The sequence below is a fragment of the Erythranthe guttata genome, chromosome 3, assembly GCF_056151865.1.
Source record: "Erythranthe guttata isolate IM_541 chromosome 3, IM_541, whole genome shotgun sequence".
NCBI classification, from domain to species: Eukaryota; Viridiplantae; Streptophyta; class Magnoliopsida; order Lamiales; family Phrymaceae; genus Erythranthe; species Erythranthe guttata.
Genome location: NC_142535.1, coordinates 1,282,074 through 1,300,878, shown reverse-complemented (window position 1 = coordinate 1,300,878; position 18,805 = coordinate 1,282,074). Strand labels below are relative to the sequence as shown.

The 18,805-nt window shown below is 34.5% G+C and overlaps 1 protein-coding gene across 1 annotated transcript; it reads left to right on the top strand.

Moving 5' to 3' along the window:
- The first annotated feature begins 513 nt into the window (after nucleotides 1–513).
- On the top strand, nucleotides 514–5,896 carry LOC105972497 (B3 domain-containing protein Os01g0234100). The gene is made up of 4 exons (XM_088815998.1): nucleotides 514–642; nucleotides 4,613–4,819; nucleotides 4,934–4,972; nucleotides 5,024–5,896. Exons 1-4 carry the CDS (start codon nucleotides 514–516, stop codon nucleotides 5,669–5,671), a joined length of 1,023 nt encoding a protein of 340 aa, XP_088672124.1. The 3' UTR covers nucleotides 5,672–5,896.
- Nucleotides 5,897–18,805: the final 12,909 nt, after the last annotated feature.

Here is an 18,805-nt window from a genome sequence, read left to right as displayed (position 1 = left end):
TAATAGTATTAATATATTAGGATTAGTATTAACATTAGCATATAAGTATTAGTTAGTATTATGATTAAGATTAGAATTAGTATTACCATATTAGAATTGATATTAGTATGAATATAAGTATTCAGATTAGCATTATAATTAGAATTAGTGTTAATATCGACATTATGATTAGAATTATAATTAGAATTAGGATTTGCATTACCATTAGCATTAGCATATAAAGATTGGTATTGAGATTACCGTTAGCATTAGCATATTTGCATTTTTATAGGGATTGAAATTATGATTCGTATTATTATTAGAATTAAGATTATGATTAGAATTAGTATTAAGATTAAGATTAGCATTACCATTAGGATTATAATTTGAATTAGAACAATGATTGAGATTAGTATTAGAATTAAGATTAAAGTTAATACCAAGATTAGGATTAGCAATAACATTAGAATTACTAATACTAATAGTAGTAGTATTATTATCATATTAGTATTAGTTTTAGCATTAGTAATAGTAATGGTAATGGTATTGATATTGGTGACGGTAACTGCAATGGTAATGGTCATAGTAATGGTATTGACATTGGTGATGGTAATGGTAACGGTAATGGTATTGGTATTTGTATTCATATTGGTACTGGTACTGGTATTTATCACCTACACAATACAAAATATTTTTTATTTTCTTTTACTTTTCTACTAATTTGTATTACATATCATTGATCTTACTATCTCGATGACTTTTTTTTAAATAAAATATTTATTTTTACGATGAATACCCCGTGCAACGCACGGGTGAAGTACTAGAACAATGTATTAGTATTCATATTAATATTTATCGCTGTATTTGTATTAGTATTAGTATTAGTATTAGTATTAGTATTAGTATTAGTATTAGTATTAGTATTAGTATTAGTATTAGTATTAGTATTAGTATTAGTATTAGTATTAGTATTAGTATTAGTATTAGTATTAGTAATAATATTAGTATTAGTATCAGTATTAGTATCAGTATCAGTATCAGTATCAGTATTAGTTGTAGTATTAATATTAGTATCAATATTAATATTAATATTAATATTAGTATTAGTATTAGTATAAGTATTAGTATTAGTATTAGTAAGATATTAGTATTAGTATCAGTATTAGTATTACTATCAATATCAGTATTATTATCAGTATCACTATCAGTATTAGTATCATTATCAATAACAACATCAGTCACAATATCAGTATCAATATGAGTATGAGTATCAATATCAATATATGTATCAATATATGTATGAGTATTGGTATGACTATTGGTATGAATATTAATATTGGTATTAGTATTGGTATTAGTATTAGTATGAGTATTAGTATCGGTATTGGTATCAGTATCAATATCAATATCAATATGTATATGTGTATCAGTATGTGTATTAGTATTAGTATCAATATTAATATCAGTAGTAGTATCAGTATCAGTATCGATGTCAATATCACTATTATTATCATAGTTATTATCATTATTATTATTATTATTATTTTTATTATCATTATTAGTATTATTATTAGGATTCGAATTCATATTAGTCTTGGCGTATTAGCATTAACATTAGCATTAGCATTAATCTTAGTATTATTATTAGTATTAGTATTAGTATTAGTATTAGTATTAGTATTAGTATTAGTATTAGTATTAGTATTAGTATTGGCGTATTAGTTTTAACATTAAATATTCGTATTCGAATTGGCGTATTATTATTAATATTAGTGTTGATATTAATATTAGTATTAGACTATTAGTATTAATTATCGTATTAATATTAGGATTAGTATTAATATTAGTATTCTTAGTGTTGGTTTTAGTATTAGTATTAGTATTGGTATTAATATTATCAATTTGGTTTTAGTATTAGCAGCAGTAGTAATTGTTGTTAGTGTAATATTAGTGTTAATATTAGGGTGGCATAGGCAATTGTACGCCGTAATGTCCAGAGTTAAATGTAGATTTGGGATAAAGATATTTATCAACTCAGAATCGGGCGATATAACTAAAATTACGAGCAATGTTGTGTGCACAAAAGATTTTTCAGCGAATATGAAGGTAAATGACAAACAAATGTATATTTTGATTCAATAATTTTTTTTTTTGTATTATTTACATGTATATCAACTGTTCAAAGTTTTCATTCGTTTTATTTTATCTAAAAAAAAATTAAAAAAATTGATCCTGTGCATCGCACGGGTGAATTACTAGTTGATTTAATTTGTAAAAATCGTAGGAATTAAATTGTAGACCATATGATTTAATCATTTTTTTACATATACATTTTATTCAAGTATTAGAATCGAATCGTAAGATTTAAATGGAGTAATCTCAAGTCCTTTTAATTTATTTTAATTTTTATATTATATTTGTAAATAATTTAATTAAAATTATTTAATAATTATGAATATGATAATTAACAATCCATTTAACATTATTTATTATAATCATTTCAAACTGTGTGTTTATGTTATATTCATATTTCTTGCATGTAGTTTCACAAATATTTTTCTTGGCTCAGTGGTTCGGATTGCATTTGAGGTGCGTGGCGACCCGAATTCGAATCCCATGCATATTAATTTTGGACAAAATTTAAAAATGGGGTGGACCCGAGTGGACCAAAATTTAAACAAACAAAATTTAAGCCTAAGTTGTGAACTAAATAAAAGTCATTAACTCCACCAACCAAACACGAGATCGAAACAAAAACATAAGAGATCTTCCACCAACCAAACACAAAAACATAAAGCCATTAACTCCACCAACCAAACACGAGATCGAAACAACAATGGGCACAAAATTTAAGTCTAAGCTGTGAACTAAATAAAAGCCATTAACTCCACCAACCAAACACGAGATCGAAACAAAAACATAAGAGATCTTCCACCAACCAAACACAAAAACATAAAGCCATTAACTCCACCAACCAAACACGAGATCGAAACAACAATGGGCACAAAATTTAAGTCTAAGCTGTGAACTAAATAAAAGTAAAAGCCATTAACTCCACCAACCGAACACGAGATCGAAACAAAAACATAAGAGATCTTCCACCAACCAAACACAAAAACATAAAGCCATTAACTCCACCAACCAAACACGAGATCGAAACAACGATGGGCAGACGAAAGCTGACCAAGAACAAGACTCGAAAAACATAAGAGATCTTCCACCAACCAAACACAAAAACATAAAGCCATTAACTCCACCAACCAAACACGAGATCGAAACAACAATGGGCACAAAATTTAAGTCTAACATGTGAACTAAATAAAAGACATTAACTCCACCAACCAAACACGAGATCGAAACAAAAACATAAGAGATCTTCCACCAACCAAACACAAAAACATAAAGCCATTAACTCCACCAACCAAACACGAGATCGAAACAACAATGGGCACAAAATTTAAGTCTAAGTTGTGAACTAAATAAAAGCCATTAACTCCACCAACCAAACACGAGATCGAAACAAAAACATAAGAGATCTTCCACCAACCAAACACAAAAACATAAAGCCATTAACTCCACCAACCAAACACGAGATCGAAACAACAATGGGCACAAAATTTAAGTCTAAGTTGTGAACTAAATAAAAGTAAAAGCCATTAACTCCACCAACCAAACACGAGATCGAAACAAAAACATAAGAGATCTTCCACCAACCAAACACAAAAACATAAAGCCATTAACTCCACCAACCAAACACGAGATCGAAACATCAATGGGCAGACGAAAGGGGACCAAGAACAAGACTCGAAAAACATAAGCGATATTCCACCAACCAAACACAAAAACATAAAGCCATTAACTCCACCAACCAAATAGGAGATCGAAACAACAATGGGCACAAAATTTAAGTCTAACCTGTGAACTTAATAAAAACCATTAACTCCACCAACCAAACACGAGATCGAAACAAAAACATAAGAGATCTTCCACCAACCAAACACAAAAACATAAAGCTATTAACTCCACCAACCAAACACGAGATCGAAACAACAATGGGCCCAAAATTTAAGTCTAAGCTGTGAACTAAATAAAAGTAAACATTAACTCCACCAACCAAACACGAGATCGAAACAAAAACATAAGAGATCTTCCACCAACCAAACACAGAAACATAAAGCCATTAACTCCACCAACCAAACACGAGATCGAAACAACAATGGGCACAAAATTTAAGTCTAAGCTGTGAACTAAATAAAAGTAAAAGCCATTAACTCCACCAACCAAACACGAGATCGAAACAAAAACATAAGAGATCTTCCACCAACCAAACACAAAAACATAAAGCCATTAACTCCACCAACCAAACACGAGATCGAAACAACAATGGGCAGACGAAAGGGGACCAAGAACAAGACTCGAAAAACATAAGAGATCTTCCACCAACCAAACACAAAAACATAAAGCCATTAACTCCACCAACCAAACACGAGATCGAAACAAAAATGGGCAGACGAAAGGGGACCAAGAACAAGACTCGACCAGCGCACCCACCGCCCTCCGGTCGCCGTTCGAGGCTCCGCTTCTCCTCACGCCCGCACCGCCGCCGTCGCCGCCCGCTTATTGTAAATTGTAGTGTCTACCTAAGCTGTTTTGTGACGAACATCTACCGAAGCACGACGGTGTAATTGTTTTGTTGGATGAAAATCATAAATGGTATAATGGACAATACTCGGTGGATAGATACGAACTAACTGTTGGATGGAGAAGTTTCTCGATCGACAACAAATTGCTCGAGGGAGATTGCTTGGTTTTTCAGTTGATCGAGCCGTGCAAGTTTAAGGTAGTTTCGTTGATCGAATTTATTGCACGAAGTTTCTTTAATTTGTTATTTTTTTATTGTCCAATCTTATCAATGATTGTGTATTTTACTATTCTTTAATTTTGTTATCTGGAGGTATACATTGTCAAAAATAAAAGATTAACAAAATTCGACGAAGCAAATCAAGATCATTTTCACCGTCAGCCAATCGAAGAAAATTCAGACCCCATTGAGGTAACTCGAGATAAATATCTCGAGCACCTATCACAAAAGAAGGAAAGATCGATTCCCGTTCGTAATACTGCTCAAGATGAATATGCCTACTACAGCGACAGGTTCGGCACACAAAGATCCTCGGAATATTCCCTTGTCAGATTTAAAGACATTAAGGGGTTTAAAGATTTCAGCATTTACGTAGATGGCCAAATTCTCGACTCCGAAATGCTAACTCGTTGTAGAGAAAAGTACTACGAGCTCTGCAAAATTCAAAACATGTTTCTTCACGAGAAACTCGTACGGGGGCTTAACGGTAAATTAGCAGCCGGGATGATATCGGAGACGGTCAAGATAGCCAATGCGATCAGGGCCGTCAATCCTATGACGGGCCCCGCTCGAATGGAGTGTTGGGGTAAGACTTTGAAAGGTTTCGAGGAGTTAGGAATGGCGGTTGGGTTTCTACGTGTTAGAATACGTAAGCTGCTTTGTGTTTTTCATGAGTTTAGAGACGAAATTGATTTGAAGAGAATCGAGAGAGACGAAGCTGAAAAGGAGATAAGAGCTCTAAATGTGAAGATTGAAAAGATTGATGCCGAAATCGATGTTGTTGGTGGGAAAAACGCCGTTTTTAAGGAAACTGCTTGTGCTCCATGGTGAAAAGAGCTCTCAGAACCTTCATGTAGGCCGGTTGTGGACCTCGGTACGATTCTTTTCGCGGAGGTTCTTGGACGGACGCTTGGCGGCCGGCCGTTGATTTCGACTAGGAGGTTGTTTAGACGGATTGCTTGGCATCGAGTGAGGCAGGTCTTTTTTCTTTCTTTTCGTTTTTTTTCGTTTCGGTTTATTGTTGTTGGAAATTGTTTGTTAGGGGAAGTATTAATCGGTTAAAGATTGGATGAAGAATCGGCAAAATCGTGTTTAAAGAATGAAATTTCACGTAAATTCGTATGTAAAAAACATATTTTAGAAGGAGTCGAGAAATCCCGTGAATAAGTAATCGATACCTTTTGTTTGCATTACTTCATTTCATTAGCTGGTTTTTGCATTACTCTAAATGTGAAGATTGAAAAGATTGATGCCAAAATTGATGCTCTTGGTGGGAAAAACGCCGTTTTTAAGGAAATTGCTTGTGCTCCATGGTGAAAAGAGCTCTCAGAACCTTCATGGATGTATAATATGTATGTATTTCACTCTTTTTTTAATAATTTGTAAGGGCAAATTACGGTCACCCCGAGTTATGGTCAAATTAAGAAACCCCTAGTGTTTGGGTTATTACAGTCACTCCCCTTAACTATGTATTATCTTACGAAAAAAATCCTCCAGAGGTAAATTTAGGGATGTTAAATCGGTAAAACTGAACCGAAATTTCGGTACGCCAATATTTCATACTGTTTACCGAACTAAATACAAATTGGTTCATAAATAACCAAATTACATAAATTTTATGTAAAAAATATTTAAAAGGAGGGGGTGGTTGTAATTACCCAAACAAGAAGGGTTTTTTCATAATTTAGAAATCAAGATGATTAGTTGCTTCTATATAGATGTTTCTTATCTTGATTCTTGACTGATAGTTGATGAAGATCAGGAAATTTATTTTAGAAATTAGAATTACATCCACTTTCATTGTTAGAAAATTGGATGAAACTAGATGATATAACAAAAAGGAAGTACAATATTTGCAAATTTAAAATTTTGATTTGTATGATGATTAAAATTAATATTGACATTAGGATTAAGATTAAACTTAAAATAGATTTATGATTGGAATAATGATTAGTATTAATATTCGGCCCGTTTGCTTGTTACTATTAGATTAAATTAACTACGCAGTAGGAGTTAGTAAGATGTTTGGTTAGTAGGATTCAACATTACTCAAGTCCGCTACTAAAGTTGAAGTCCGCAATTAAGTTCTACTACGTCATGACATTAGTAACAGCCCTCCTTCTGCGATTAATTTTGTAGGGGTTGACAAAAATGAAAATTACAAATTTGTCCGTAAGCATTCCCTCAAGCTTCGTCACAACAACATCAATGAGGAGTCCCATCTCCTCAGCAATGGACGTGAATCTGCCCTCTACAAATTGGGGCAGATCATCCAACGATCGAGTTCTTGCTTCCCATCAGCAACTCGTTGCAAGATTGGTGGATTCGTTGGATCTAGGGGCGGCTCAACCAAGGCTTCAAGACGTTGCAGCCTTGATTCCATTTCTAGCATCATCACACGAGTAGGATTTGGATTTGTCGAAGATCCAGAATCGTCAGCCATGCCGAACATCAACACGTTCAGAACCCTTGAACCGGGCTCTAATACCAACTGTCACATGGGTTTCTTTCCTCAAGAAATTTTCGCCCGTGCGGCCTGATTTGCCCACCAAATCAATCAGCCTTCCCCTCGATTCTCTTCGTGCAAAATGCACAAGCACAAGTCTTTTAAGCCAATGTAAACAATAACAAGATTATGCAGCGGAAAACAACACACAATCACGTTTACGGGCGATGCCCAACCTTTATATTAATTTCCACAAAGAATACAAATGAGACTAAGGTGCACACACAAAATCCTCACTCAGAATGCCCACAATTGCAATCTGAACTCTCTAATGCTAGATGGCTCGGATTTGTGCACTCAAAATCATATAAATACAAGGAATAAGGTAGTTTTCACATAAAACTACCTAGGGACACTTGGCAGCAAACTAGTCTAACACTTGGCCAACTATTACAAGTAATAAGGGGCAGTTCTGCATACTTTCCTGGCCTCAAACGCTCCGCAACTTCCCTCAAAACCGCCCACATGGCTGGTTTTCGAGGCCCATCTTGATCGGGCGCGCACGCGCGCACCAAACGGCCCAAAACAGCCCGGACGGTTGCTAGGCAGCCCATCTGCCTTGCCTTTTCCGCATATTTTGCTCGTCTTGCCAATTACTTGCCAGTTCTTTGCCCACACGGTCATTAGCACGCCCGCACATCGGGCTGCCTTCCTTGACTTGCCAACCGCTCGTGCCAACTTGCCCACACTTTTCAAGTCGTGGTCGATTTCCTTCGAACATTCGTTTGCCCAAGTTCTCAGCCACATGCCGATTACTTCCCACGCTTGTCCGCATTCGCTGCCGAGCATCGCCCGTGCCAGCCACAAGTACTTTCGGTCACCGTTCCCACTTGAATCAAGTCGTTCCTTGTTTTCTCGGACAAACACCCCAAATGCTTGCCCAACATTCGACCACTCATTGGCCGATCATGTGGCTGTCTTGTGCCAACTCTTGCTTGGCACCATTTCTCGGCTATGACTCGGCCACACTCGAGTCATAGCCGATGTCACCGACTAAGGGGGTAACAGTTAGCCTTTTTTCTATTTTCATTTAATATTTACTGCATTAGGAGACAAAGTGCAAAACTAAAAACAAAAAAATAAAATAAAAAATGGAGAGCCTCAAAAACATAAAATTAACCATGTTGTTAGAAGAAGTAGTGGCGGTTAATTTTATTTCATTTGCAACGTAACTGATTTAAAAGGGAATATTATAAAAACTGCTAGAATTGAAATACCTAAAATATTTTAATTTTTAGGTCTAAGGATATAGCTCAAAATATATTCCTTTTATATATACGATATAGATTATATATGGGTGCTTATGGTAAGTGGGTGGGGGGGTTTGCAATTAATATATAAATGTTGGACTCGATGTCCTCAATTAGAAAACTTTGATTGTGTATCTTAGTTTTATACCTAGACAACCATAGTTCAGATGATTTTTGTTTAAAATTTCATTCAAAGTTACTCTGCCAGTATTAAACTTAGAAATAACTTCTTGGGTTTGAGTAAGCTTAGCCTGCAAACTATTATTTTTTTTATCTACTGCAATAGTTATTTTCTCAAGATTAAAAATTCTATGTGATTGGGATTGTCCTTGATAATAATCTTTGCCACCTTCATGAGTTTCAAGTAGAACAACACCTTCTTAGCCCATCGTTAAAAAAACTGCCCATTGAAGCGGTATGGTCGGTTGAGCTCGTTTGTTCCGATAAAGGCATCAGAAGTTACAATAGCAGCAGACCTCTCCATTGGGATGAATAATATCCGTCTTAAATTGTTGGAAATCTGCTGCAAAATATCGAAAAATTGTCGGATAGGCAAAGGTGAGGCGCGGACTAGGTCGCTCTCTTAAGACGAATATCACGATCCCTTCTCGATGAGGTGCAGTAAGGTCGCAATCGTGTCGCCTATGGGATACAACAGCCCAGCCTATCTCGTTGTTGTAGCTTCACCGGAAACCGCACTATCAAGTGAAGCAGAAGCTTGCACCCGACACTTACAAGAACTCAAAATACTTTAGAAAGAAAAAGATATATATTCTGTTGTTGCTTTTTTCGTGTCTCAAAATGAGGCAAATTAAATGGTGGCTCCTTTTATAGTTGGAAATTTGATGGTGTAATGACGAGAGAATTAATTAGAATAAATTTGTTTGAATTTTTCTGAGATTTGAATTTTGAAAAGAAGCTGATTATTTTAACTTATAAAAACGCACAAGAGAATTAAAAGGCTGATTTGTAACTCATGAAAACGCCTAGGGGAATAACAAATAGAAATTATTTTTTGGTCAAATAGATTGAAAATCATTTTTTCGTATTTATCAAATCTGTCATTCTTTAAGTACATATACATATATAATCTCAAATTATATATATATATATATATATATATATATATATATATATATATATATATATATATATATATATATATATATATACTCCAACAATAGGTCACTGAAGTGAAAGTAAACAAAAACCGAAATAAAGAAAAAAAAAATGAAAAAAAAATGTCTCTACACGAAATACCAAAGTATACATTTAGGATTATAGATAGGTCAAAAGAAAAAATACATAGTTAGAAAAATATCAATTAGGGTTTATACCTGTAGTAAAAGTCTAAAACTCTTTGAGACGTTGCAAATTGAAATTGTTGTAGAACTCGTGCGTAGTGTATTTGCTACCGTGAATAATATGGAAAATGTATCTCCCAAAATTTGAAAATATAAGCAAACGAATTCGTCGGATCATCTATAAAAGTTAAGAACTCAAATTATGCAATACGCCACCGAAGTGGAAGTAACAAAAATCTAAACAAAGAAAAACCAAATAAAAAACATATTCCCTAACAAGAAATACCAAAATGTACATTTAGGATTAAAGGTCGAAATCAAAATACCTGGATAAAAAAAAAATCAATTAGCATTTTTACCGGTAGTAAATAAGTGTAAAACACTTAGAGACGTTGCAAATTTAAATTGTTGTTGAACTCGTGCGCGGTGTATTTGCTACCGTAAGTAATATGCAAAATGTATCTCCTAAATTTGAAAAAATAGGCACACAAATTTGTCGGAACATTTGTAAAAGTTAAGAACTCAGATTATGCATATGAAGATTTAACAAAAAAAAATCATACCACCATCTTTACATGTTGAAAACTAAATTTTTATTAAACATCGAGTGATAAAAGCGAAGAAGATGGTTAACAAAAAATGAAGAGTACATAATTTACCATAGGGACAAAGCCACAAAAGGACAGCCGATGATGAGAAGCTGGTGAAGAAAATAGTAAGAGTAATTTTGTGATGTTGTAGATAATGTGGTGTAGTGGAGAGTGCTCGTGGTTTTTCAGTTTGTAGTATAATGGGTGGATTTCCTTTTTTTTTTTTTTTTTTTTTTTTTATTGGTTTCGGGTTTTCGGGTTTTCAGATTTTGGGTTTTCGAATTTTCGGGTTCCGGATTTTGGGTTTCGGATTTATAAAAAAAACATAAAAAGAATATGTTTATTGTCACTGATGTGAAATATATAAAAAACATATAATAAAAAGAAAAAAATGATAAAAAAAAAAAAAAGAAAAAGAAAAAAGAAATTGATCGCGTATTCAGTTGGGCCTTGTTTGGTTCGCCGGTTGGGATAGGATGGGATAGCACAATCCTTGTAGGATTGCACTATTTGGATTAACCAAAAAATGTTATAGCTCATGTTTGGTTTACCGGATTAAAAATAAAATATCCAACCTCATTGAATCACTCCCATGTTTGGTTTGAAGTTTTGATTGGATAAAGGTAGTAGTTACCAAAATTGCCCATCGCCATTGTTTTATATAAAATTGTTCATCTCACCGGTCGAAAGTCCTCGATCGCCTATTTTTTGTGTTCTTGACAATTGAAAAAAAAAATTTGCTTTCGTGAACTTCATAAAATAAAAATAAATAATTAAAAAAACAAATAAAAAGAAACAGGCTTTTTGTCAAATTTGCTGCTAGTTGTCCATACATTTTGTCATATTCCACTTTGTTCAACTAATTTTCAAGCATTTTGAAAGACGTTGAATGGTAAAATTCAGATGTTACAGCAAGACCAGACGGACTACAAAGTGTAACACTCCTAAAGCATTACAACAGAATAAGTCAGAGCGGATGCCTTGACACTCGTACAGTGAATCATGGAAATTCTCGTTGGAAAAAGATTACATGTAATAGTTCCTGAAACATAAATAAAATATTGATGATCATATCATTAAATCTAACCACAAAGTTAATAGCAAAGAGCTAAGAAAAAAAATCCTACTACATGTGAGACAGTGAAATAAACAACATTTCCAGCTCAGCATCATAAACAAAATGAAAGTGAAGTATTATTGAAGCAAACTAAACTACATCTAGTTGAGAATATCTAAAATGCACCAGACATCCTCTATAATCTCTTGGCGGCTGGTATTTGATATTCTTGCACCATATCACTACCTAATAAAAGTCATTACCAAAGACGTGAATAACTCAAATTATGTCACCTTAGGCAACTGCCATCCCAAGATAAATTTCAAATAACTAAAACAAAAAAATGTTTAATGATTGAAGAAATGAGCTCACAATCACAGATATTCAATATAGTAGAGAGCCATTCCTTGTAATTGATGGCATTGTAGTAGTCACAACCCTGTACGAGCCATATTAGAGGGCCTGATGCAGCAAATGATATAATCAACACCTGGAGTAAAAGGAGCCAAATGTAATGTAAAGATAAGAAAATGACGATCTCAACAAATTGGGCAGACCTCATGGAACTTTCACCAGTGTATCAAATTCCTACCCAATATGTATGAGGTAATTCTAAATTCTAATATGCTTTTGGGACCCTGCTCACTTAAATTAGCTCGTAAACTTGCAGTTAGCTCAATCGTTAGCATATACATACTCCATGACTCATAGTGATGATTATGATTTTTTTTTCTCTCTAAATCCCAGGAACAGTACATAATTACTCCACAGTTGTATTCAAATTTCTCAAAGATATTATAATACATGTTGCATGCTTAAAGTAGGGTCTAAATCCTGGAAGAGCTGTATTTCCGAAAGAAATAAACTAAACCTCCTGCTTTTAATTAATTATATATGTTTTTTTTATGGGCAACAAAGCTACACAACCAAGAGCATTTATATTTTATGACACTGAGTAAATAAAAATTGTGTTGAACATGAAATGATGTGGTATGTTTTATTAAATCAAATCCTACTTAAGGTGTTTGGAATCTATAAAATGGATTTCATTGGAAAGTACTCAGTTGATTATACAGAAGAAAATAATTGATGAGATTTCATTAAATATACATTTATAATTGATGAGATTTCATTAAATCTCATTAATTGATGAGATTTCATTAAATATACATTTATAATTAAGAAGGAGATGAGGGTATATAATATTGCTTATAACTTGTACTCCACTTAAGAGTGAAAGAACAATTAATTCAATTTCTTATAGTATATCTATGATCTGCAATTTTAACATCACGCATCCTCACAAGTGTAATTCTCTCTCAAATCACCAAAAAGCAAGCTATTGGAAAGAATAAAGAGAGAAAATTCAACTTGTCACATGACATTGGTCATTACCACAGTCCGAAAATAAAAAGAGAAAATTCAACTTGTCACATAACATTCGCCATTACCACAGTCCAAATCCAATGCTGGTTACAAATAAAGTTAAGGCAAAGCAGAATAGGCTTCCTTTCTCATCAAGAAAATATAGAGAACACTATAGAAGACCAAACAACTCTTAATTATTTTCCATATCTAAAACTGAGCAAACTAAAAAATGTTGGGTACCCGTTGAACTCAATAATTATTACAGACCAAATAATAAACATAAACTGTAATAAATTACAGATTAAATCCTATGGGAATAAGGGGTTAGGAAGTACAAGCAATTCTAAGAATAAAGCAGAAATAATAAAGATTACACAATATATTTATTATTTATGCTAACCCAGAAGATCTATCTATCAGATCTGAGGAGAATCCACGGCTCAGTTCACAGTTCCCACGAGCTACACACCGATCCCGGATGAGGCAGCCAACGATTCCGGTGACAAGCCCAAACACGCAGCAAAGATACTCACTCTCTCCTCACTCTTTTCTCAACCCAAAACCCAGAACAGATCTTGGAGATATCCAAGATCTAAAACCCACGAAAGCCCCCGTTTTCTTTGTTCTCACACAGAAACACACTGAACTCACAAAGAACTCTCACAGATCACACAGATCCTTTAACCCACTCAAATCACGAAGAAAAATGGGAAAAATGAACAAGAAAAGGGGCTGTATCACTTAGCTATCATCGTCTCTCCCTCATCTCTCAAGGAGGGGTATAAATAAACCCGAATAGCAACAACATTAGCGATTTCTTCGCATCCGACTCTAGCAACGCCATATTCGGCGGCAAAGGCGGTGAGTTGTTGCAGAAAAAATCGAGAGAGAGAGAGTGAGAAGTGCAGCCGTTTTAGGGTTTGATATGGAGGAGAAATGGAAGAGAGATGGAGTATTTATGTATCATATGGAGGGCTGAGATTACCTATCAAAATTGACGGTCCAGATTAACTTACAACTTAAGCTGCTGGGCCAGCTTGGTGTTTGGGCTGCCTCCGGGGAATGGGCCACGAAATTATTGAGGTGTTGGGCCAGTCTCAATATATGGACCATTTGGGCCCAACTTTTCCAACACTCTCCACCTGGGATCAAATGGTACAGGGAATGTATGTGATCATCATTGCCGTTTTTATTGTACCTGCACTCAACGGGAAAAACAGTTAGTGCATAATTTATTAGCATAAATAAATAACCTATTCTACGAAAGCAATAAAAAATGAAATACATAAAGTAAATCAACCTTTCGTCTCAAAATTCAGATTTTTCAAGCAAGATCTGAATTTTTCGATGGGTAGGCACTTAGTACCCATATCAGCAGGATTAAATTCGGATGGGATTTTTTCAAGTCTAATTTTGCCACGATCCACTATGTTACGAATAAAGTGATACTTAATTTGTATGTGTTTAGTTCTCTCGTGGAAGACCGGGTTCTTACACAGTTGAATACCTGATTGGCTGTCTGAATAGACAACTACTTCTCCATTTAAGAAACCAATTTCCTTAAGAAGACCTTTAAGCCAAATTGCTTCTTTTATAGCCTCGGTTGCAGCTATGTACTCTGCTTCAGTAGTAGATAAAGCTACTATACGTTGCAACTGAGATTTCCAACTAATGCAAGAGCCACACAAAGTAAACACATAAGAAGTAGTAGATTTCCTATTATCTCTATCATTAGCAAAATTAGAATCCACATAACCGATTAACTCAACACCATTATTAGATTTGGAAAAATTTAATCCCAAGTTCAATGAACCTTTCAAATAACGAAGAAGCCATTTAAGCGCTTCCCAATGCGGCATACCGGGATTAGACATATATCTACTTAAACAACTAACTGCATATGCAATATCAGGCCGAGTACAAACCATAAGATACATAACAGATCCAATTGCATTGGAGTAAGGCACAGATTGCATATCATTTATTTCAGATTCAGTAGAAGGAGACTGAGTCTTACTTAGCAAAAAATGGGCAGCTAAAGGCACAGAAGCAGATTTAGCAGAATTCATTGAGAATTTTTCCGAAATCTTTTCAACATAAGAAATTTGATTAAGAAATAAGGTGTTATTACTACGATTCCTATCAATATTAATTCCAAGAATCTTCTTGGCATCTCCTAAATACTTCATATCAAATTGTTCACTTAGACACTTTTTGATATAATCAATGGATTTCAAACAAGGACTAATTAGGAGCATATCATCAACATAAATTAACCGAAACATAGGAATACGAGCATTCTCCATAAAATAAAGGCAAGGATCGAAGTCGCTTCGTTTAAAATTCAAAGAAAGCATGCAAGAGTCAAATTTCTTATTCCATTGCCTAGGAGATTGTTTCAAGCCATACAAAGACTTTTTAAGCAAACACACATGTTCACCTTTATTAGGATCTATAAAGCCCTCGGGCTGTTTCATATAGATCGTTTCATCTAATTCACCATGTAAAAACGCAGTTTTAACATCCATTTGCTTCAATTCCCAATTAAAATGAGCAACTAAAGCAAGCATAATACGCACAGTAGTGAATTTAACAACAGGGGCAAAAATTTCGGTGTAGTCAACACCCTCTTTTTGAGTAAAGCCCTTGGCCACAAGCCTAGCTTTATACCTAATAGAATCTACTTCATTTTTGACCTTAAACAACCATTTGCAATCTACCACAGAACAATTAGCAGGTTTAGGCACAAGTTCCCAAGTATGGTTAACATGCAACGAGTTCATTTCATCATTCATAGCATTTAACCATTCGGTGGATTTATCAGATTTTAAAGCATCTTTATACGACTTAGGCTCATTTCCATCAAGTGATTCAAACACATTAAAAACATGTGAAGCAAGGTGAAAATCATCAAAGTGTTTAGGTTTCCTAACATGCTCACGTCTAGGTCTATCCCTAGCAAGTTGATAATCAGACAAATCATCCATGTTAGGCAAATCAGTTTCGACAGTTTGATCTTGCAGATTTTCAGATGATTCAGAATCACTCACATCATCAGATTTAATAGGCAATTGCTCCACCTCATTTGGAGTAGATTGAGGAATAACCACATTAGGGACAGCAATACAAGGAAATTCAGATTCATTAAAAATAACATCCCTACTAATTATGGTTTTATAACCAAATTCCCCTTTCAACCAAAGCCTATACCCCTTAACCCCATCAAGGTAACCTAAGAAAACACATTTCACGGAACGGGGTTCAAGTTTATCACCTTTATGGTGAACAAAAGCAGTGCAACCAAAAACATGCAAGTTTGACAAATCTACTTTCTTACCACACCACACAAATTCAGGTAAGTCGCCATTTAATGGCACAGATGGAGAACGATTAATCAAATAAGTAGCAGTCAAAATTGCTTCACCCCAAAACAACTTTGGCAGTCCAGAACTAGTTAACATAGCCCTTACTCTTTCGAGAAGGGTTCTGTTCATTCGTTCGGCCACACCATTTTGTTGTGGGGTGTGCACAACAGATTTATGCCTTCTAATTCCAGATTCAGCACACATATTATCGAATTCTAGGTTGCAAAACTCAGTACCGTTATCTGTCCTAAGAGTTTTTATCCGTTTACCTGTTTGATTTTCAATCAGCATTTTCCACGTTTTAAATTTATCAAAGACATCCGATTTTTGCTTTAACAGGAAAACAAACACTTTACGAGAATAATCATCAATAATAGACAGAAAATAACGGTTCCCACCATGTGTAGGAACACTGGCGGGACCCCACACATCAGCATGAATATATTCTAGGATTTCCTTACATCTAGATGAATTGGGAGAAGGATTTTCAGGAAATGGAACATGTGTTTGTTTACCTAAAATGCATGAATCACATAGAGTCACAGAAGACACTTTATCATTTCCAAAATACTGATTTTTATGCAATATACTAAGCCCTTTATTACTCATGTGACCTAGCCGTTTATGCCATAATTCAGATAAATCATTTTGGACAACATTCACAGATGCAGAAGATTCAGCAGAACAAACATACATATTTCTCATTCTTAAAGCCTTAAACAAATAACGGCTACCCTTCATAATATTCATGCAACCATCACCCCAATCCCCACGGAAACCATCATCTTCAAGTTCAGCACACGAAATCAAATTATGACTTAAGGTAGGAACATGCCTTACATTTTTCAAGGTTAACACATAGCCCGAAACAAATTTTAAGCATACAGTTCCAATACCATTCACAACTATTCTAGTGCCATCAGCTAAAGTAACACCACAGTTTTTCATTTGCACATAGTCAGAAAAAACTTCCCTACGTGGAGTCATATGATATGAACATGCAGAATCAAGAAGCCATTCATTCTCACTAAGAGAGGCTAACACCGAATTCACAGAAGCATGCATACCACTTAGCATAAAAACATCACCCATATTATCAGAAACTTGATTAACATTAGCAATTTTCTGATCTCTCCTAGGTTTAGGGCAAACATTAGAAAAATGGTTTGGATCACCACAATTATAACACTTCCTAGGAGTATTTGGTTTCACATTATACTTTCCATTCCACTTGCCCTTTTTCTTGTTTTGAAAATTTGAAGAACTTTGAGCATTTTGATTGAAAGCCGGGTTTTTGTTTTGAAAACGATTTTGTTGCTTCCCTTTCACAAAGTTCACCTCACCAAAAGATTTATTGCTCTTGTTCACTTTTAAATCCAACTCCTTACTTTTCAAAGCATTTATAACTACATCAAGAGTCACAGAGTCCCTACCATATTTAATGGCAGATTTTAAATCATTGTAAGACTCAGGTATGGCATTTAAAAGAACAATTGGAGTATAATCATCGATATTTTTATCTCCAGTCAGTTTAATATCTTGAATTAGTTTTGTAAATTGATCGATGTTGACATCAATCTCTTTGTTCAAGTCAAGTTTAAATCTGAAAAAATTTTCGAGCAAAAACAATTTTGAGGGCAAGGAAGTTTCAGTATAAAGTTCCTCCAACTTATCCCATAGTTCTCTAGCAGATTCATGCTTGCCTACTTTTCTAATCACAGAATCACTCAAATTCAGAATAATAGAGGCATAAGCAAGTTCATCAAATTCTTCACGTCTGGCATTAGCCATAAAAACATCTTCTAAAGAAATAGCTTTAAAGCATTTTTGTTGAATTAAAATACTTTTCATTTTTTGTTGCCAGATTGAAAAATCACCTTTTTCCATCAAAAGGAGCCACAGAATAAGCAGTCATAGAGGCCATTATCCAGAACACACAGCAGGATAAAAAATTACGATTGCGCAAATAAACGATACCAAAATTAACGTAAATTAAGTAACGAAAACCTAGCAGTCCTCCCTCAACTACCCCAACCAGATCAGGAAGCACTAGCGGTTCCCGCAAGCTGGGTTTTTGTGTAGAGAGAGAGGTTAAACTAAATCGAAAAATAAATCTAGATTTGGTATCGTGAAGACAATTCAAGTAAGCAGCGGAATAAATAAACGAGAATTTAGCACACACAGATTGAATCACAGATTCAGCTAAATTAACACAAATGGACACACAGATCCAACACTTAATGGACACACAGATCCAACAATTAATGGACACACAGATCCAACAATTAATAAAACTGGACACACAGATCCATAAACGCAACCCAAAAATAAACAGGAAAATTAAAACCAACCATAGGGGGTTTAGAATACAATACCTGAGCAAAACCCATGGTAGGGTTTTGTACGCCAGTTCAACGGGTACAACAATTTAATGCTCTGGTACCACTGTTGGGTACCCGTTGAACTCAATAATTATTACAGACCAAATAATAAACATAAACTGTAATAAATTACAGATTAAATCC